The sequence below is a fragment of the Cheilinus undulatus genome, linkage group 8 (assembly GCF_018320785.1).
Source record: "Cheilinus undulatus linkage group 8, ASM1832078v1, whole genome shotgun sequence".
Classification (NCBI taxonomy): Eukaryota; Metazoa; Chordata; class Actinopteri; order Labriformes; family Labridae; genus Cheilinus; species Cheilinus undulatus.
This window is the reverse complement of record NC_054872.1, coordinates 32,356,200-32,378,600: the sequence shown is the minus strand read 5'-3', so window position 1 is coordinate 32,378,600 and position 22,401 is coordinate 32,356,200. Positions and strand designations below refer to the sequence as shown.

General features: G+C 39.3%; 1 protein-coding gene across 3 annotated transcripts in view; it reads left to right on the top strand.

The window, feature by feature from the left end:
* fam131bb (family with sequence similarity 131 member Bb) overlaps nt 1-22,401 on the top strand; it is a 44,813-nt gene that overhangs the window by 13,776 nt on the left and 8,636 nt on the right. For 2 of the 3 annotated variants that reach the window (XM_041792703.1, XM_041792702.1), the window contains 4 exons: nt 12,961-12,998; nt 15,277-15,379; nt 18,581-18,805; nt 18,939-19,079. In XM_041792703.1, the coding sequence (XP_041648637.1) occupies nt 15,283-15,379; nt 18,581-18,805; nt 18,939-19,079 (463 nt within the window). In that variant the 5' untranslated portion in view covers nt 12,961-12,998; nt 15,277-15,282. Of the gene's footprint in view, nt 1-12,960; nt 12,999-14,838; nt 14,875-15,276; nt 15,380-18,580; nt 18,806-18,938; nt 19,080-22,401 lie in introns of all 3 variants that reach the window. The other variant, XM_041792701.1, reaches the window with a different exon arrangement.

Sequence of the window (22,401 nt, the reverse complement as noted above, 5' to 3'; positions counted from 1 at the left end):
GTTTGTGCTGCCTGTAAGCATGCTCTCTTTTTACTCTCTGTAGAATTCACTGCTGACACACCACTCACTGATTTAAAAAGCACTAATTGCACATTCGGTGTGTGTTTGTGTATGTTTTTGTTTCTAGTTATAGTATGTGTGTCCTCACACAGATTTCTCTGGTACTGACTGAAATGTGTCTTCAGCACAGACTGTAGCAGAGTATCAAAAGTGTCAAGTGCTGAGAGCTGGCACCAAATGTTTAGTCGTCTACATAATCTGGTGCGTTTGTTTTTTGATCAGACGGTCCCTGATGTAGATCAAACCTGTGCCAGTTTTAGGCTATTTAAAGTAGGTAAAGCTTTAAACCAGCAGTTAATTTTGGATAACGTTTCATATTTAAAAACTTTGTGTTGTTTTGTGTCAGGTGACGTAGAGAGACAAAGCTTTGGAGAATTCCAGTTTTTTACAGAGTGCATTGTGAGCGAAGAGAGCTCACCTATGGTATATTATCTACCTATATCATAAAAAAATATGTGTATATGTATACGTAAGTATTATTATCATTGTGTTTTTTATTTTATTTTCATTATTATTATTATTTATTCTTTTTCCAGTCTGTTTTATCATTGCCTGTACTCTTGTGGGTAGGGTGGGTTGAGTGGTAGGGCAGGGAAGGGAATAGAGTTTTCGAGTTCAAGACAGTTTGTTTTTTCTCTCTTTTCTTATTAAGGGATGAAAATGTAATTTGTTAGAAATGTTTTTTAAAATTCTGTCCCCTGTATTAACAATTCAGAAGATCAAAAAAATGTATGTATATACGGTGCTTAACAAATTTATTAGAGCACCTGTCATATTTGTCTCAAAGACCATCCAGCATCATAAAGTGCTTTAATGCGGACTCTTTCATTTTCAGTCAGCTCTCCACGTTTTACCATTTTGAACAGGAATGAGGGATTTCAAAATGAATACACCCAAATTTGAGCCGGCTGGGCTGGGCTTCTCTGAGAAGTCAGAAATTAATCAAGCATAACATTCAACCACTAAAACTAATTTTTCTGTTCAGGAATGCAAGTAAATAACTATAATTTGACATATTAATCAAGAAATAATAATGTGCTTTACTATTTTTTCAGCTTTTTGTAGATCAGTAAATTTGAAAATTCATGGATAACAATAATAATTATATTTTACCATTAAAAATATCATTTGGGTTAAAGAGCTTCTACATATTGGTATATTAACCATTGCAGAAACATAATAAATGATTTTGGTAATTACCAATGCTGTTAATTTAGGGCAGCTGTGGCATAAACCTTACTTTGGTTAGGGTTAGGGTGGTCTAATAAATTTGTTAAGCACTGTATATGAATATATGAGGCTGGATGTCCACAAACTTATAAATCAGACCCTGTACTGATTTTTTTAATTAAAGATTTATTTTGGAGCTTTTTTGCCTTAATTTAAGAGATAGGACAGTGGGTAGAGTTAGAAACAGGGATGAGTGAGTGGGGGGTGACAGACAGTGTAAGAGCCACAAGCCTGACTTGAAATCTTGAGACCAGTGAGGTGGGGAGAAACTTTACCACCAGGCCATCTGCACCACCCTTAAACCACCTTAAAGCTACTACAAGAAATATAACTCTTGATAGAACAGACCAATTAAAACTTACGAGTCTTTTCGATCTGAAAACAATAAGATCGTCAGCATAAAAATCAACCATGGGTTATTATTTTTTAAACATTTATTTTGGGCTTTGGTTCCTTTAATGTAAAGAAGAACATGGATAGAGTGGGAAACTGGGGAGAGAGTGTGTGGAATGACATGCAGAAAAGGAGCCACAGGCCCAAATTAAACCCAGGTGGCCTGCTTTAGGGAAACGGCTTTTTAAAAAAGGGGTTGCGTAGACATAATCGCTTGACTTTCAACACTCCCTAAAAGATTATTTTTAAACTGTCTGAAACCACTGCTGCAGAGTCAGTGTCTGTAAGATATTTGCAGCAAGCTGCAGACAGACTTTTTATCTTACACTTTCCCCCCCAAAAATTTTTTGCCTGATAACACTGGAGAGTCAAAAGAAAGAAGATATAAGAGACCACTTTAGCCACTGGAGACACTAAAATTCATACAATACAAAAAGGCTATGTTCACACTGAAATTAAAAGTGACCTATATCTGATTTTGTTTCCGACAGTGTAAACAGGGCACGTCACATTGAATCTGACCTTTGCAAATGAGATTCAAGCCACTTTCATATGTAGTTGTAAATCATATAAACATCTGATCTTCTGATCTTTTCAAGCAAAAAAACGGATCTTAGAAAAGATCCAAACTTGAGCACTAAGGCCTACAGTGTGAATGTAGCCTAATTCCTCAAAAGGAACTTCAAGAAGGAAATAGAAATTAAAACAGTCTATTAATATAAGTAAAGGAGTATTATTAATGTTTGAATTTTTTCTTGTCTGTGTGTCTGCAGCATATTCATGTGCATATATATATATATATATATATATATATATATATCTTTATGCATTGACCCTTGAATGTGGATGCAGTGATACTTCACAGTACAATCAAAACTCAATATTCAATACAACTGAAAGGGTTTTCTTAAAGATATACCTCTTTAATTAGCAGAGGGTTCCATCTGATTTTAGCTTCTCTCATTTAATGCCAGTAGCTGATTTCAGAACAATGGTTAGGGTGCAATGTTAGCAGAAAATATAGGAACAAACTTGGGTCTTATGTCTTTCCAAAAAAGACAATTGGTATCAAATCACATCATGAACCTGGTATCATCATGATATGTATCACAATAGGCAGGTATGTGTCATGATATATGTCCTGTATGGGTGTTGAATGTATCCTAACCCAGTGACCTTAATTTTACGTGACTTTTCTTCCTGTCCAGCGTTAGCCAAAGCCAGAGGCATTATGTTTTCTGGATTGTCCGTCCATCTGGACCAATCTTGCGAACGTGATATTACACTTCGACCACTTTGACATATTTTCATCAACTTTGCACAAATGTCCGCTCTGACTTAAAGAGAATGCAATTCCAACGTAGAGGTCAAAGGTCAAGGTCACATGGCTTGTGTGCATCCTTTGTCTTTGAACTCACTATCACTACACCTTTTTGACAGATGTTCTTCAAACATTCACAAATGTCTACTCTGTTTCAGGGATGAATTGTTTACATTTTGGAGGCTGAAGGTCAAAGGTAAAGGTCATTCAGCGTCATGTTTTAATAGATTTCCAGGACATCTTTGTAAAATATTATATCTTTAGTACACTTGGAGGGTTTTTTCCAAACTTTGCACAAATGTCAATCCTGACTCAAGGATAAACAAAAGGTCAGAGGTTAAGGTAATGGGTTCTTGTGTAGCCCTTGCTTGTATCATTTCTTCTTGACCCACACCTGTACTTTATGAAGGCATCCAACCACCAGGTGGGAGTTTTTCTCTCTGTTGTCTTGTCGCTTTGGTTCTGTTTCGACACCATTGAAGTCTTGAATTAAAAACAAACACCTGCTAAGCCCCCACACATTCAAATATAAAGTCCTGCATTCTGACCGTTCCCAGTACGCCTGTAAACATCAAATCTGGCAGACAGTGGTGTAGGCTGATCAATTGGCTTCTTTCCAGGTTGGAAAATCCTTGTGCTCATGAATGCATTCAAGGTGAATGACTCATAGATGTAGTACCTCTGAGATGAGCAGTGGGACCTGATGACCCTTTCCTGTTTGAGCCGGTGTCTCTATGTATGTGTTTATTCTCATATAGCCAAGGTCTTTACTGTAGCATACATGGCATGAATCTTTACCAACAGATTTATGAGAGTGTGCTCCTCTGTGTCACATCTGTACTCGTACTAGGCTGGTTTGCTTGTCACTCTATGCCATGCTACAAGGTTGGATCATTATCAGTGGGGGAATTGATTAAAATATTCATGTGTATGTGCCTTTCTGCATATCATTGTTGCCATGTACGTGTGTATGGCAGATCACAAGTACAAGGCCTGTGTGTGGGCACATGATGGCAGGTGTTTCTGTAAACAGTGTGACTCAGCCACAGAGTGTGTTATGAAATTGAAACATAATGCTATGAAAGAGAATTTCATCCCTACAATTTGATCTGTGTGTGTATGAGCGGGTTTGTGAGGGTGTGTGTGAATTTATGGATGCACTCAGCATCAGTGCGCTACCAGCGTTGATTGTCTCGGCGTTATCTGCAGCTACTAACCACTTCAATGCTGATAAAGAAAGGGGCCTTGTTTGCAATGACAGCCTTTGAATGTTAAACACAATAAAATAAAGTTTACAATTTAATTTTCTTTCCCTTTATCCTTGGAATGGTACAACACTACATTTCTAATTAGGGCTAAATATTCATTATGAAATTATCAGGCCATTTGGATGTTTACAGGAGTGATCAAGTTTATGATGCTAGGCTACAGCTGCTTCTGCAAAGATACTACATGCTGTGGATTGTTAGTTACCTCAGTGTTTGCATCAACAACTGCTGTAACCTCTTTGCCCTGCATCAGTGATGAGACCTGCACAGGATGGCGGCCACATTCATGCCTAAACAGATAAATGAGGCATGTCAGGCCTGCCAATGGCAGGGGCATGCAGCTTGGGAATCCCATTTCACCAAGTTAATGGAAGTAACTCCTGCTGAGCTGTTTTCTGAGTGTGTGTCAGATCCCCTGCATGTGTGTGGATAACATCCTGAGACCCACTCAGTTCACTTCACCCAGCTTTCCTAACCATCTGGGCTCTGGTCCTCAGCTGGTGAACTCTGGAGTTAGTAACCTGGCATCTGCACATGCCACTGCAAGACGTCTGACATTCAAGCCAGTACCCCACCGTGGCAACCAGCCTTACTGCAGCTGTCATGGAGAACAAGCACCCAGCACCCTGCATCTTATTGCTGCGGGGCACTGGGACTACAAATGACAGATGACGCTCAAATGCTCCCACTTCAGCGTGAGTCGTCAAGCAGCTCCAGCCGGAGCTGGAGTTGACATTGCAGCCGCTGCAGATCTTTGGTTCTTCGTTACGCACGGCCGCACTGCTCCTCTATTTTTTTTTTCCTCCTCCATCTCCCCGCCCCTCCCTCGTTCCCTCCATCACTCCTCCTCACTCCTTCTCCTCGCCTGAGCTAAGCCTGGCTCCCCTATGACCGCAGGGGGGTATCCAGAGCTGCACCGCTGTGTGCAGTGTGTATGCGGGGGAGGAGGGAGAGCGCCAGGGGAAGAAAAGCTGGCTCAGAACTCCGGTCATGTGCTCTGTTGTTGTTGCTGTTTCCTCAAGGAGGGATCCTGCCTGCCTCTTCAGGAGCAAAATTACGCATTCGCTTACTGTGCTGCTGAGAGGCCAAGAAATCTCTGAAACGGGTGCAGAAATACAGAGCATACGGTGGCTTAGACAGCACTGAGATAATGGATGAAGACCACTGACCCATCATATATAGAGATATTCTGAGAAGCACAGACAACTGAATAATCAAAGCATAATATAGACAGCCAAACCCTTGTGGCTCACTTCACATATAGCACATGCTTTGATGTAAACCTACATGATGTTAGCAGGCGATGGGAAATATACAGCTAGAAAAGGTGCAAACTGTGTACAAAGTATTTCTGGTCCATTGCTGTGAAAAGGCTGCAGGCCATCTCAGTGGTAGTCTGTTCTGAAGCAGTCCGGAGAACTCTTGAGCCATATTGTGATTCATGTGGGGAGAGTGTGGCTGCTAATCTACTAATTGGCCAAACAAGCTGAGGGATGCAGAGAAGAGAGATTGAGAAAGCTACAGACAGAGAGGAATAGAGGGGTAGAAAGAGTGACACTGTGTGTCCCTCTGTGCTTCAGATAGCGTGTTGCTATAGGCCTGAACATGTACGTGGGTGTTTTATGTATGTTCGTATAGTGTTTGTGTTTGCGGGGCAGATTTTTAACTCAGATGGGGAAGAAATCTGGGACACTCTCTCCCACCCGGGCAGGATACGAGACATCTCTCTGTCTTTGTGATATCAGCCAATAAGTAACCATCTCACACCGCAGTGCCAAAAATCAAACACGCCTGACTAATCCCTCTGAGGTCACACAGAGTTCAATTCTGATGGTGAACGTGGGGCTTGAATTAATTGTGTCCACCCTATCTGGAAAGGGCAAGTCCTGATGTTCATTAGCTGTTCAATACACTGCTTGTCTTTCCAGGAATGCCTTGATCACATTTAGAGTTTATTCTAGTTTATTATCAAAGAGATAAAATTACAGAAAAGCAGCAGAGTACCGGTAAACACAGAGTGTAAAGACAGTTTAAATACTCATTCAAAATAATCCTTGGCAATGTGCCCAATTTATGTTGAACAGTTTTTCCCCCTTAGAAGTGTATTTTTACATTTCATCAGCAAAGGTTCAGAAATTGAGGAACATCATATTTAAGAATTAGGCACAATACGAAATAGGATTTTCCACTGACAGACTTGAATACACTATGATGCAAACAAGCAGAAACAATGCATTCAAAAAATCAGAACAATTTAATGGCACATATTTATTTTTGTTTTATTTTTAAACTTTAAACTGTACTCAGATGAACCACAGATGGAGTTTCAGGCAGACACGAAGATAATGACTGGGTGTTTTTAAAGATTTCTTTGAGCATTCCTGAGATATCACACGGTAAACTGTTAAGATGCTAAGTCACAGCAACCTTGGGTTTGACCTTATACCAGCAAAATCTGCTCAGTTCTTTCTTAAGTCCTATTTGATTTTTTTTGCTCAATTTGAATATTCTTTTTTTTTTTTCCTTTTTTGATAGGGCAGCTGAAGAGAGACAGGAAATATATGAAGAGAGTCAGGGAACAAATGCAGCTGCAGCACCAAACAATCCTCGACTTGTGCGTTGAGGACTATAACCACTGTGTATTGGTGCTTGCTCTACCCACTAAGCTAAACTGGCACTTGTTTCTGCTAAATGTAAAGGGATTCTCTCCAGTTTGTCCAGAGATATTTAGTTTACAACACTGGGACAGACATAGGCAATGCAAATGTATTTATAAAGTGCCATTACTACCAAGAGTAACCCAAAGTACTTTAAACACATAAAAGACTCAATGTTAATGGTATTAAGACAGAATAAGGCATTAAAATGCAAAATATGCAAAATATAAGCATAACAGTCATTAATTTACTACTTTAAGTTGATGAATACCTTACACTATCACCTCTGTTCAGGCCAAAGTCTTCTCCTGGGGTTGCTTTTTGACATACCATCTATTAGAAACACCCAGCAGGATATCCTATCCCACCTTTTTGGGCTTTTTTACCTTTATTATGAAAGGATAGCTAAAGAAAGACAGGAAAAATGGGGAGAGAGAGTGGAGGAAGACATGTGTCAAACAGTGCCAAGACCGGGAATCTATCCCACCACCAGTACTAGGTGTTTTTTCTGAATTTCTCCTTGCAGATCCTCCGCCCCTCACGCTGTTGCATTCACACACCATCACTGAATTGTTGAAAACAAACAATGCCCCTGTTAATGGCTAAGTTATAGTGAAAGAGAAGCTCTTTATTAATTGATTTCACGCTAACCGTAGTTCCCACTTCCCTTTGCTCTGCTCCACTTAAAAACAATCATTTTTTTCTCTGGAGACCTGTCCTTTGAAACGGTCATATGTCCATGACAGTATTGAGATGCTTCTGTCACCATGATACCACAAAATGACACCATAACGTCTCTACAAGATTGTCTGCTAATTTTTTTATCTAGTTTGTCTTCAGTCTCCTCTGTTGTTCCATGACAATGAACAGACCTGGTTTTCTGATCTTGGACAGTTTGAATTATTAGTAAAATGTAAGCCCATGTGGGTAGGGCACATAACTCTATATAAAAATAATAATAAGCATTTTATTCATAGGCACCTTTCAAAGCACACAAGGTCACCTTACAAGAAAAGGTTGAAACAAGAAAAATAAATTAGTCCACAAAATACACACAAGTTGGTAATAAGTAAAAAAAAAAAATGGAATGAAACTGTGTAGATTGGCTAAAAGAAATCAGTCAGACTGAATATGCCAGTTTGAAAAGATAGGTTTTGAGATTGGATTTGAAAATAGAGAGAGAGTTAATATTACAGGTGTCTGGTGGGAGGGAGTTCCAGAGTCGGGGAGCAGAGGCTCTGGAGCCCATGGTGGTCAAGCGGGCGGGTGGGACAGTGAGGTGGAGAGAGGAGGAAAAAATTATTGTATGACACAATAACAGAATAAAAAGCTTCAAAATTTCTATAGTGAAATATTCTGCGAGGCATTAATAAAGCCACAGTGAAGATGACTTTTAGCTTTTATTATAAAAGTGAATAAAGTCACCTTTTCATCTTATGAAACATTTGTGGCCAATTGTATCATACATAGCATTTTTATGCTTTATTCTAATATTTCTCTGAGAAAAGCATACTTTAAATAGAAACATATAATTATATATTCCTTAAGTCCAGGTGGGCGTTTGCAGATGTAAAAATACATTCCCTTCCTGCACTTCTTAGATATTGCAAAGTGGTACAGATGGACAATAAAAAAACACAATGCCTCTGGCAATGAGAAGCACAGAAGAATGTACTGGCAGTAAACAAACAGCATAACAAGTACATCAGAATAAATCCATTTCCTCCACACAACCAGTTTAAACAAGAAGTTCTGTGTTAAACATCAGCACTGTAGTCTGGAGGCAGAAATACTCGTACATAAAATGCATCATTTATCTCAGAGACATAAAGATCTAGATTGTTACAAGTGATGTTGTGTGAATTTACATCATGTTAGTATAAATCTAAACATCTATTAATACATACAGTATCTGCTTGTACCTTTTGGTCCAGGGGTATTTTGGAGAAGTGCTTACTGTAGAGGAAATACACAAAGTAGGTTGGGGGAAACTGGGTCAAACAAAAGGAGAGCTACAACAATGAGAATGTTCAGATATCACAGGCTGAAGATACTTAAGACAATAGTAATACTAGTACAGTCTTTACACAAGTAAACCACTGAAGGAAGAAAATCCCAGTCGTATATAAACTGTACAAATGAGGCAAGGCAATGGTGATATATGTAGTTGGCACACCCCTTACTGTGCAAGTAAAGAGGGTCAGTTTTTTGGAATGAAATGTGTCCCTCGTCTCCTGCCCTCACAGTGATCTGATGTGACTGGATAGAATTCAGAGAGAAGGGTAATATCAACAGAGACAGAGTGGAGCTGATGTTTCTGAATCACTGGGTCAGTGGGTCACAGACATCGCTGGACATCCACATAGCCAACAACTCTGTGTGTTCCTCAGAGGAGTGGCTTGATTGCCAAATGCAGCTGTGAAAAACGTGATTGGCTCAGTACGTGCACACACATACACACACACACACGTAGAGCCACAAGAGTGCTGAGACAGGAGTGAGCCCCTCTGAGAGTTGCACACTCAGAGCATGGACCCTCTGATACAGAGCAGGCACCTAGAGACTGGAGCTGTGTTTAAACCCCATTACCAGCATAGACTTGTTAATTAAACCAATGTTTTAATTAGGATTTGGACAGCCAGGAAAGAGGAGGCGGGATAATAATGTTCACTTATCCAGCAGAGAGCATGTACTTCTCATGACTCCGATCTAAGGAGCCCAGGGTGGATGGCTTTGTGTGTGATCTGATCAGCCGCTGACTTTTCATTTTGTATTATTAACTAAAACACAGGTTTCATCTGCATACACAGAGGGAGTTTATTAAGGACTTCAGTGATTAGTCCCTATTGATAGAAAACATTTGGCTCCATATGAACAATCTTCCACTGTCTTGATGCTTTGGGCGTGGAACATGCAGCTGGTTCATTGAAGATCTTTGTGGTATCTTTTGTGTGTGCTAGAGGTTGAACTGGTGATGTGGAGTTGCAAGTAGCAGAAAATTCAGATGTGATGGCTCCATATTTACTTAGATGTGCATTTATTGTGATTAAAAGTTTAGGTGTATACCATTTGTAGGTTGATCTCCATTTTAATCTGATGAGGCCTGCAGGAAAGTTTGTGTTAATTAAAAGTTTAGGTCCTATCAGAAAGGAGGCAGATATATATGTTTTAACTCATAAAGTACTCCCTAGAATCTGTTGAATGTATAGATATTAGAAGTATGAAGCTTAGCATTAGTTCGAGCAGGACACAGAAGTCATACACCCAGCCCTGATCATCTGATGGCCAGCTGATTCCAATTATTGCTTCCCAGCTCTCACAGCCAATTACAGCTCTTTCTCTCAACACCATGGTCCATTTAAATATGATGTCCTTTAACTAGTCCCTGCTTGCATCAATTCAGATGCTGCTGAGAAAGCTTCTCCTCCACCACCCCAGCCTCCTCTTTTATAGCATAAAGCTTGTTGGACCCCCATATTCACTTTCATACTACTGCAGATTAATTGCTTCTAAGCTGGGGGGATCCTAATAAATAGAAAAGATAAACTTATGTTGTTGTAGTGAGTATGCATTGTCATAAATCTATCCATCGATGTAAGGGTTTCTAGCCATGCATAAAACTGAATCCATAGTGTTAGTGCTCCTTACTGAAATCAAGTTTCATGCTTTATCCTATTGGCTTAAGTGTTATCCACCTATGTATGTACACGTATACAAGTACGGGTTTACACCTCAGTACACATATCAGGCATAACTTAAATATCCCACCTTCTGTACTTCGTTTGTATTTATTTCAGCTCATTTACCCTCTGCTTTGACATTTTTTGAACTGCCTCCTATCATGCACATTTAGGTAACTACACATAGATCTTAATCACTAACATACCAGCACTTCTGTATAGCACCTTTATTGCACTTTTCACATATCTTTTGTGTCCTTATATTTTTTTTACATGTCAAATTGCTACTTTATTTTAATAATAATAAGGGGTGGGCCGATTATTGCTGAAATTTGGCATTTGGCTGTTTATCTGTATCAGCATTGTATTTTAATTAAAGTAATTTATCAAAAGATGCACTTCTTTGTTCCACTGCAAAGTGTGTCTTCCTCTCTGGCTTTATTTTCTATCCATAGTCTCCCCAGACATCCTGTATACAACACAACCCGATTGGCTAGATGTCACATGAGTAGGAACCAATCAAACTTAAGCCCAGGTGCCACTGACACAGTGTGTATGGCATCTCTTTCTGTTTTCCTGCTGCTTCTGTGATGCTCTGTGCAGGTTATTGTGCTGACAGACCTTGGATTACATTTTTAATTTTACTTTTGCCAAATTATGTACATTTTGTACATCATAGTTAGATGCATATTCATTCATTCAACTTATATTTAATCTCAAAGAATCACTAAGGGAATGCCCTCATTTTCAATGATGTTCAAAGAACAACATGAAACCAAATAAATATGCATTTCCAAATATGGGTTACCAGCCTCATCAACTGTTAATAATCGGTATCAGCCCTGAAAAAACAGTATTGGTCAACCCTGATACTAATCTATGAGGTTCCCTGTCAGCAAGAGTACTCAGTTTTAATAGCCTCTTTATGTTTCTTAATATTTCTTCTTTATCATTTGTTTTTGCACAAAACACGAGGTCAAATTCCTCATCTATAGAAATATACTTAGCAAAAGAACTTGGTTCTGATTCTGATAGTCTAGAGGTAGGTAGAGTCTTTAGCTATGAGCATAAAGATGCATAATGCTTTATGGTGAGGGGAATTGAGAAGTATTTTATTTGATGCTGACATTTACTGCAAACCATTCATGATCTCTGTAGCTGCAAAGCTTTTTATCAGTGAAATATTGTCAACAAGACGGAATAAATGAGAAAACAAAAACTAAGAAACCAATGATAAAGAAAGTAAAGACTAAAAAGCCAATAGAAAAGTAAGTAATTGATTCAGCTGGGAAACAGAAAATATGTGTTGCACATATTTAAATGACGCAGGATCCTGACCTGGCTACATGGCAGCACAGTTGTTAGCGCTGTTGCCTTTTGGATAGTAGAAGACGAAGCAAGAAGGTTCTGAGTTTGAAGCGGGATGTTTCAGTGTGGAGTTTGCACGTTCTCCCTGTGCATGCATCACTTCTCTCGGGTACTCTGGCTTCCTCCCACAGACTATAGGCATACTGGTTAGGTACATTAGTGACTTTTAATGACCTGTAGTTCTGAGTGTGAGCATGGCTCTTTGTCTCTAAACGCTAGTCCTGTGTTAGACTGGTGACCAGATGAGTGAGTTCTCTGCCTCTCGCCCGATGGCAGGATTGGCCTCAGCCTGGCACAGTCCTGCACAGGATAAGTGGTTAGATAATAAATGGATGGAGAAACCTGGAGTCCACATATCATAGAGAAAAAGCAGTATATCAAAATTTACAACCCTTTAAGAATAATACATTTAAAAAATGACAATTGATACTAGTCAATAAGTGCTTTTTGTTAGAACGATAGAGTCTAGAGTCTAGAGTCTAGAGTCCCCCCCCCTTTGTATCAGTGTTGTTTCATGAATGTTCCCTAGGGAAAAACTGGATTTTTTAAAATTACTTGTTAAACATAAATGCTTCTTTTGATAGGTTTACTTTTTACTTTTGTGACTTGAATACCTTTAAAGCCTTAGTAGTATAAATTATTGATGAGTGGATTAATATCTGTTTTTCCTTGCGCTTTAGAGTTTTGACAGATACTTTAATTTAAAGAAAAAGCAAAAGAATAATGAATGTAGGAAATCTGACAACATTAGGAAAAGTGACAGAAGGGATTAAATCAAAAGAAATTTCCCTGTAGATAACTTTCAGCAGGGCAAAAGAAAAAAAGATCTTTGTTATTGAACAGAAGCAGCAGCTTTATGAATGGCATTTATAGTGAATATTTAATGTAAGAAAGGCTTCTCTTGTGATTTGATTGAGATTTCACTTCATTAAAATTTATTATCCTTCTTCTGTCTCTGTTTCTCTCTCTTCCTGTGCTTACAGCGGCGGATGGCGTGCCAGTCCAGAAGGATGGGGAGCAGGTAAGACTTCAGCGAACCCTCTGGCTCATTCCTCATGTTGACTTCCTCAGCCAGTGGACTTTTGCCGCTCCACCTGAGGAACCAACACAGCTTCTAATTTAAAAGCAGGTTTCACATGCAGCTTTGTGATTAGCTACAGCAGCTCAGCCCACACGCCCTCTGTAATTCAAAGTGCTTAAGCTAGTAGATTAATAACAGTAGTAGCACAAATCGTGTTAATGCCAGTCGCTTAACTTCCACTACTCTTTCCTGTGTAATATGGGGTGGCGTAGCTGGAAGAGTGAACAAATGCTGGTTTGATTGGCTCGTTGCTGTTGCTGTGACGTCTGTTGCTTGATTAGATGTCCGTCCTCAGAGTCACTGCTCAGTGCTGGTTCAATTCAAAACAACAGAGGCATCATCTTCTCTTTTTCTAACTTCTTGGACACCATCACTACATCCTCCTGTCCTAATTCTCCTTCCCTGTCCTCTCAAGCTGCTTTACTGATCCCCTTCTCTCGAACTGATCCCTCTGAGACAGGACACAGGAGAAGGAGCCATTTTGGACTAAAATGTAGAGAACTCCACTTTTCACCAAATGCACTGTGTACTGATTTCATCATTTATTTATGCACCGTGCCCCAGAATGCCCTTCGGTCCAGCAGAGAGGAAAAAAACAGCCACGCACACACAAACACACACACACACACACATCAGCAGTGTCAAGGCTATTGGAAGGAGCATAAGAAAAGCTGCTTCAAGGAGTCCAGCTCTACCACTCAAGTGTTTTAAATCTCTCACCACACCCACTCCTGCAGAGGGAGAGAGATGAGCAGAGAGTCAAAGAGCAAGACAGTGGGAGCAAAATAGAGTTACAAGAGAAAGGAGTGAAGAAAAGAATGGGAAGAGGCTGATATTGATAAAAAGGAATAAAGTGGATTCTTGCAATATGCAACTGATGGAGATACTGAGAGTTACTCCTGCCTGATATCTACAGGGAAAACATCCTCTGTGGCAATGCTTTTCTTACATTTCTCACATTTCAGTAGGTCTCGTAAAAGAAAGTAAAAATGGTGACACAGCCTCTTAAACAGGCCTAAAACTAAAAAGTTCAGCTGGAGGAGACATGAGTGTCTTGCTACATATTAAAGACCATCTGAATTTGTCTGGCATTGCTTATTTACTGTTTCTGTCTTTGCTCAGCTTGACTATCTGTGCAGATCAACAGGGAGGTGAAAACATTTCAGCTTAACAACTAACCCACCAGTGTCCCTGGTCTAGTTAATGTCAGTCCTGCTGATAGAGCCAAATTGTATGGCAGAGGCTGCTGCTTATCTGCTTTGTCTCCCGCATCTGCTTTTACACACACACATGCAAAAAGACACACTCCTGCTGTTAGCCTCAGTCCCCTGTCTGTCTACAGCATCAGATACTGTTCGACACAGCCCTGACATCTCTGTCTCCCTCACTCACACACTATTTTCTGCTGGCTTTCAGTGTTTTTGGCAGCATATGTAACAAGAGAGGGGACTCATTCATCCGTAGCGTATTCACTCTGCTATACATAACTAAGCAAATATACTGATCCCTGTTTAATCCCCTCCCTTCTCCCTGTCATTCTGGTCCTTGACTCTTGCCTTCCTCGTTTCTGGAAAATCCTGTGTTTCTGTCTCTCATTTTCCCCCCTCTTCTTCCTCTTAATTATTTTTTTCCCCTCTGCATGTTTTACGTGTTAACCCCCTCTGTCCCTCCTCTTTTTTGTCTTCTACCATTCCCTCTCCCATGCATGTCGATGTCCTCTCTGTCCTGTCACTCTCTTACTCTTTCCCCATCCCTCTCTCCTCCTATTTCTCTTCCTCAGCATGGACGTTCAGAATTTTCATGGGAAGGAATCAATGTAAGTGTTGTGACACCATTCCTTCATCTACTACTTTTCCTCCTCTCTTTTATTTGTTTCTTTCACCTGTTTTGATTTAACTCATCCTTTAGCGATCGGCTCTCCCCCTCCCCCTCTACTTGGATTTTAAAGATGATCTCTTTCGGTTTATCCTAGTTATGCACAGTGTTGAGCACAATGAGAATCACAAAATGATAAAGGACATCATGAGTTTGAATTTTGGGTAATGCAGATTTTATCTTTTGTATTAACCCAACATCTCCATCACCTCTCCTCTCCACTCACTTCTCTCTAACACACACTGTCCTGATGTCTTTGTGTGCCCTGTCACACCTCCCATACTATCCTTTTCTCCACGCTTTTTTCCCCTCCTCCATGCCTCTCCCTTCTCTTTCCCTCCAGCTGTCTATGGAAGACACCACATCAATCCTGCCGCGGCTCAAAAGGAACTCAAACGCCTATGGCATCGGGGCTTTGGCTAAGTCTTCTCTGTCAGGTGTGTCAGGTGTGTGTCTGTGATGTAACTGGTAAATCGACCCCATGTTGGCTCCGCCCTCAGCGGGTGCTCGAGTCAGCATGGTACCCGAATCGGGTTCCCCTGAATCACTTCCTCTCCACGCTGTGATAACATTCGTCAATGGCTCCCTCTGACTCATTGACGGAATAATTCAGCCTTTAAACACACACACACACACACATAGTGCTCAGTCATACAGCTGAGAAAAGGTGAGTGATGAGTGGGAAGTGTAGTTTTTAATGTGAAGTGGTTGTGAAGTTGTGCTGTCCTAGATAAGTAGTAGTTTGGATGTTTTGTGTTAAACAGAGTTCAGTGCAGTGTAGTGAAGTGCAGTGGTTTTGGTTTAATCCAGTTGTTTTGTGCAGTGCAGTTGATTTGAGTGCAGTGAATTGTATTCAGTATAGTGAAGTGTAGTGCAGATGCTGAATTGTGTGATGTGCTACAAATATGTCCTATAATTTATTCCCATGATTTATTCATTAATCTCATCTCCATGCACTACCATCAGAGAAAATCAAACATCCAGGGACTTACAGTGTGTCATCATGTGTTGGTCACATGAAATGTTATGCATATGGTGTTAGCTTGGTAGCAGAAATTAAAATTCTCTGTTAAAAAATGTATATTATGCAGTGTTTGCATGAATCAAAGTTTTCAGACAGACAGAGGAAAAAAAGAGCAGTTTTCTGCTGACATAGCACAGCACAGCACAGCAGAGGTGTGAAAACTATCATGTCAACAAGCCAACCTCTCATTACTCATGCCACACAGCCGCCTCACCCCAATTAACCTATTCCATCCCATGATGCACCTTTGTCAGACAAGACACATCCATCCGCTCCTCTCCTCCCTGCAGCCTGTGCGGGGGATGCTTTAGACTCATTAAACACATGAACGCCACCTTCACAACCCTTGTCATTTAGCTTTTGTCATAATCCATGTTCATGAGGAGACTCATTGCACACCAGGACTTTAAACTGTAGGATCTGACTGATAATGGTTTGTCTTTGTTTAAGCTGGTACTTTATTTAAGTTTATATTTAATCGTCATTGGCAAAAAAAAAAAAAATTGTGCCTTAAACTTCCAGATGTGTTTATTATTTAATTATGTGAGTTTCTGAAACAGGAGAAGTTGAGACCAAGGACAGATTGTCCACTTACTAGTCAGCCTGGGATGGTGTGAATCTGTAGAATATGGATTTTATCCATAAAACTGCTCAACATTTCTGTTGAAACTGATTTCATGATAGTTTTTAAGTAGTGGAAATCAATTTTTTGAGTAATCATTACTTGTACATTTATGTTAGGTTAACTTGACGTTCAGAAGTTAAACTGTAAAAACTTTCCCACACATGAAAAATCATTTTAAATCATACTCACAACATGCCAATTACTTTTCATGTTCTTCATCCTCTGCAGTTTTCCTCTATCTCTATCATATACTTTGAACATTAATGCCAGCTAATACTGTCCAATTTAAGGGACTGCAGTGACAATAAGTATAAAAGGTGCAAACTGAACCAGGAAGTCTTCGTCCATGTATTATTACAGTTGCTCCCTACAGGCCAGATTCTCACTGAGTCAGAAACCTCAATCATGGTGTAAAAGAGTCTAATGCCGAAAGACTTTGTGAGAAAACTCTGCAGATAAAGGCATGATTGTCAAGTAATTTGACTACAATGACAAAAAATCACTTAGGTTGAGTGTTGGTTATTTAAAACTAAAAATGTGTTCAGTCAACTCAGAGAGAGAGAGCTGAAAAATCTATTTTGGATTTTTAAGTTAAAAAACTAATTTTTTCAGCAACCTTCAACTGTTTGGTCTTAGAGTGTTTAGCTGGTTGTGAGATGATTAATCAGCATACACTTTATAATCACATTTTCATCCTTGTGATAGATTAATCAAAAATTTTGACAGCACTAGTAACTATATCAAATATACTAATGTTGCTAGTTGGTATACTAAAAACAGTTCCAAAAGATGATTACATAGATGCTTAAACGTCAAGAATTTGACCTCAGCGATAAAAGTCAATCATTCATTAAAGATCTGATTAAATAAACTGGATTATCCACGTTATTCCTGGGGGCTCTACTGTTCATATGATTTTAGATGGAACTTACAGTAAAATATTGGCAATATAAGAAAAAAAATTCCTTACAATTCTTACTATTGTGACTTGGCCCAAACGGCAGTTGTTCTGAAAGGAATAAAGCCTCTGTTTAGTAATTACTGCATTTTTTTCCAGCATCCAGCTTGCTGAAGCTGAAAGTTAAAGATCATATTGTCTAAAACACCAGAGGTTTGTTGCTCTGTTTGTGGTACTAATAACAACACAAAGATTACAAAAAAGTGTCATTAACAGCAGTGTTAAATGCGTCTGAATGCATCAGGAATCTGATTCTTTCAATATTAATTTAATATTAATTCTTGATAAGAAGTTTTATGTTTACCAAACTGAACAGTTGGCCGAGTGAATCGTGGATGTTACTAGAGTAGGCACGTCAAAAGAGGCACTTGTTGGTGAAATAAGAATTTCAGAGAACACACAAACTAAAGAAAGAGTTGTTAAGGATCTTCTTTGAGGTATTTAAGGTCGTGGCCCAAATCATTTTATTAATCGTCCATATCACAGTACTATACAACTACAGATATGAAGCAGATAAAGTTAATTAAACATACTAGTGTATCATACCGGAGGCAGTTTCTTCATTCTGTCCTCTCCAGTAGAAGGTGGAGCAATAATAATATTATCCAGTTTGAGGTGTAACAGATGATGTTTACATATTTTATCTCCAAATCGCTCTAATAATCAGGATTAGCATCTTATTACCATTCTGGTTTGACAGAAGGCACCAGAAATCACTCCAACAAGTATCATTGGTGCTAGGAATAAGGTGGATATTTGGTAAATTTCAGAATAATAAAGATCTTAAAAAGCTAGAATTTAATCCTTTTAACTGACAAACAAGTTTATCAGTCAAACCTTACTGGATATCCTTAAAGTCTTATAAACCATCACAGCGTCCATGACCAAACATAATCCACATTAAATGCTTAAACCTCTATCTTTTGTCTTTCTTTCTTTTTGGTTTATTTTTTCCATCCTATCTTCATTCAAAAACTTCCCTCAAATCCTCCGATCACGGCCTGGCTTTGCAACCCCTTAATGATCTTATCCTCCAGCAGGTGTGACTCGCACGATGAAGGAGCGGGTCACCAAACCCACAGCCATGGCCCAGGGTCGTGTGGCTCACATGATTGAATGGCAAAACTGGGGCATGCAGACGGTGGGTGCAGGAGGCATCCCGCAGTCCCGCATCACCACCCAAGAGCGGGAAAAGGAGCGGCGGCTGGAGAACGACGCCTACAGTGACCTCAGTGACGGAGAGAAGGAGGCTCGTTTTGCTGCAGGTTTGAAGACCACAGAAAAAGAAACGCATTTTTACACACAAATAACAAGAGTGTTTAATGTCATCAGCAGGATTATTTCCCTGTGCCTTACTATCATACATATTGATCCCTGTCCTTTGAATGCTTTCCTCAGGTATCCTGCAGCAGTTTGCAATCTCAGAAGCAACACTCCTGGCCTGGTCATCGATGGATGGAGAAAGTCCACGATCGGGCTCAAATCAAGGCAGCGTGGCTCATCTCAGTGAGGTCAACCAGGAGAGCATCACTAGTAGAGGTAAAAGACTATGAAAGGCTACAGACATGTCTGCAGCATGTTGCTACAATAATATTTCTAACTCACTGTTGGCTGGTTGAATAAAAGTGCATCATATTTCATAACCTAATTGTATTTTTGATTGTTATTCTCCAAAGTTAGTAGCTATAGCTATCAGATTAAATGTAGTAGAGGTTATATTACAAATTTTTACCCCTAAAGTGTAGTTGAGTAGAAGAATTAAGTAACATTAAATAGAAATACTTCAAACTCCTGTGAGGAGCATTCAGTTGCATCAGATTAAGCAACCCTTAGTAAATAAGTTTTCTGAACATAAATCTAATCCATCTTCATGTCTTACATAAAACTAACAATGAAATGTTGGCATGGAAATACTCTGAAAGCTTTTTAAGAAGGTTGCCATTAATGTCTTTATCACCATCTACCTAATGGCAGTGATGATGGGCATATATTATGATTATAATAGTGGTGTGTGGAGACCCAAAAGTAGGTCACAGAGCTGTTTTCAGTTGGCTGCAAATGTGTGCCTGGAAAAAAGACAAAAAGCCCACAAAGCGCTTTTTAAACACGTCTGTTTTGTTCCATATCTTTGTTCTGTCAAGCTTTGTACCTTCTGAGAACCAAACTGCTCTCATTTTTCATTGAAAAAACCAAATGAGGTGCGCAGATGGCTTAGAGGTTAGTTCACACCCGGTGTACTCCGGTGGCCCAGGTTCAAGTCCGGACTGTGGCTCCTTTCCTGCATGTTTCTCCCCCAATCACTCCCTTGTTTTGACTCCATCCACTGTCCTCCTCTTTCAATAAAGGCATAAAATGCCTAAAAAAGTCAAATTGATTGAAATTTTTCAGAAATTGTGGTTCCAATTTATCATGAAGAAGTTTGTGATGGGTCCTAAAGCGACACAAGTGAGAACCAGTGAACTATATTTTAGATGTTAGATTTTATGCCTGAGCCTAAGGCCCAGAACTGGGTCAGGCCAAGATCTCTGCTGCTGCCCTCAGATGGGTCAGGTTTGAGGTGGAAGTCAAAGATGTCCTGTCAGACATAGCAGCAAAAGCATATTTCATCTTAGATTTTTTTCTAACGTCTTCACTCTTCTTACTGCCCATGTCTGCTGCATGGTCACATTTCTTGAATTAAGAAGTCTAAAATCTCCAGTATTTTAATTAAACATTGTGTCACTGTTTTCTTTAAGTCTCTGTTTTTGTCATAATGAGGGAGAAAAGCTTTTCGAGAATGGCTCTCCCTACCTGAAAAAGTACAAAAGGGGACAGAAGAAAAAGAAGCAAATACTCCAATAGATCATCTGTTCCAACACAACTCAGTTTACCACTGAAGTGAAAAAAGAACAGTCCAGTCTGTTAACAGACTGATGGGTTTAAAAAAACGCTCAGCACAGTGCTGTCTGTACACCCAACCCTCATCCTCAGTGCTCCATTTATCACAAACATTAAGAAGGCCACATCTGTAACACATGCTCATTATTATCTCATCTGAATAGATTACCATCACCAAAACAACTCGCAAATGTAGATTAAAACTAAAGCCAAATTCTTAAAAAAAAAAAAAAGTCAGGTTTATATGAGGTTCACACCCAGTGGGACAGGGCTGGGATAGTGTTGGCCTAGAGTTTTTGGCCCGATGTAAGTATTAAAGACATTGTTCTCAACTAGAAGGTCAAGACCAAAAAGTGGATCATGGAGCCTCTTTGAGTTTCTGGTGTGTATTTGGGAATAAGAAAAGTTGGGACAAAAAGTCTAAAATGTGCAGTAATTTTTTAGGAGAAACATGGAGATAGTAGGGAAGCTAATGCTGGTTGCTATACATCATTATATTATATATTATTATTATATTATATTATACTGACAGTTTAGAAAAGCAGGATGTAAATATGACACAAAATACAATAAATGTGGGTTAATTTTTGGGACAAATGGGACTAAAGGGAGTTGTGAGGCCACCAAGAACACATCCAGTGATGTTCTGGAGTTCACTCTCCAGTATTCTTTATGATTTAAATCTAGGTCTAGATTTTTTAATTTGGTCGCAATATTTGAGGGTTAATTAGGAGCTCAGTCCTTAGGCCAGACCAATTGAAAACCAGTGCTCTGAACCAGCATTTCTTAACCTTTTTTTGTTGAGGCACCCTTTGAAAATGTAAGAAATCACAAGTCACCCCAGGCAAAATGTATTGATAAAAATGTAACATTCGTGTGACTGCTGAGGGACTCATGTTGTAAAGGATTAACCAAATAAATCTGCAAGCAATATTTTAAAACAATAAAATGTCTGTAAATTTGCAGAATGGTCATGTAGACCTTAAAAACACACTTTGGCACACTCGCTTATACCTATTTATTTGCTGACCCAGGCGCTGATGAGATTTCAGGAAGTCATGTGAAACATTTTGACCATTTACACCGGAATAGCTACTGATTTGCATATTCAGAGAACGTTTTGGTTAAATGAAGCATTTTGAAGGGATCCCTGGCAATGCCAGAAAGCACTCTTGGGTGTGGTGGCACCCTGGTTGAAATGTCCACTCTAAACTATACACAAATGACCAATCTTTCATTTGATTGTCTTCATTGCTTCTTTTACTGTAGTCATAGGTGGACATCAAGGCATCAATCTAAATTAGAGTCTGTTTTATGACCTGCTAAAAAACACCTCATGTTAACTTTGAATAAAATACAAGAAAATCAAAAAAACATTTTAGTACAAGTTTTGGATAAATGTGCTACTCTCCTTTGCAGGAATAAAGTGTTTTATCTCATGATTTGATAGCAAATAAAATCACAGAATCACCATGTATTTTCAGTATGCAATACAGAGATTAATGTTGGCATATATGAGCAGGCAGCGTTATAACAGCTGTGTGAAATGTTTGTGTAGGTGTAGACAAGCTGCTTGCAGTATAGCATGTGTCATGCTGCTTAGTAATGAGAACATACTGTTCCATCTCCTCATCCAGGCTGGAGGCTTTTCTCATCATTAATTTCACAACTTCTTACATGGACTGTTGAGAGGTTGACCATTTTACTGCAGCTGGACCTCAAATCCACAGCTGTATCATCTTTGTAGAGTTGTTTACGCTCGTAAAGTTAGAAGTGTGGATGATTAAAACATTTGATTAGTTGTTGGTTAAAATTCCTTAAGGATAGAAAACACACTTTAAAGCATTTGCTTCAAATTATCTCGTCTTTTTTGGGGGTTATCGAAGGATAAGAAATGTTGGTCTGTGTTTACTCTTGGGCCCGAATCATACCCTTAGATAAACAGCAGAAAATTAGGGCTGTGACTAAATCAAACAGTTTGACA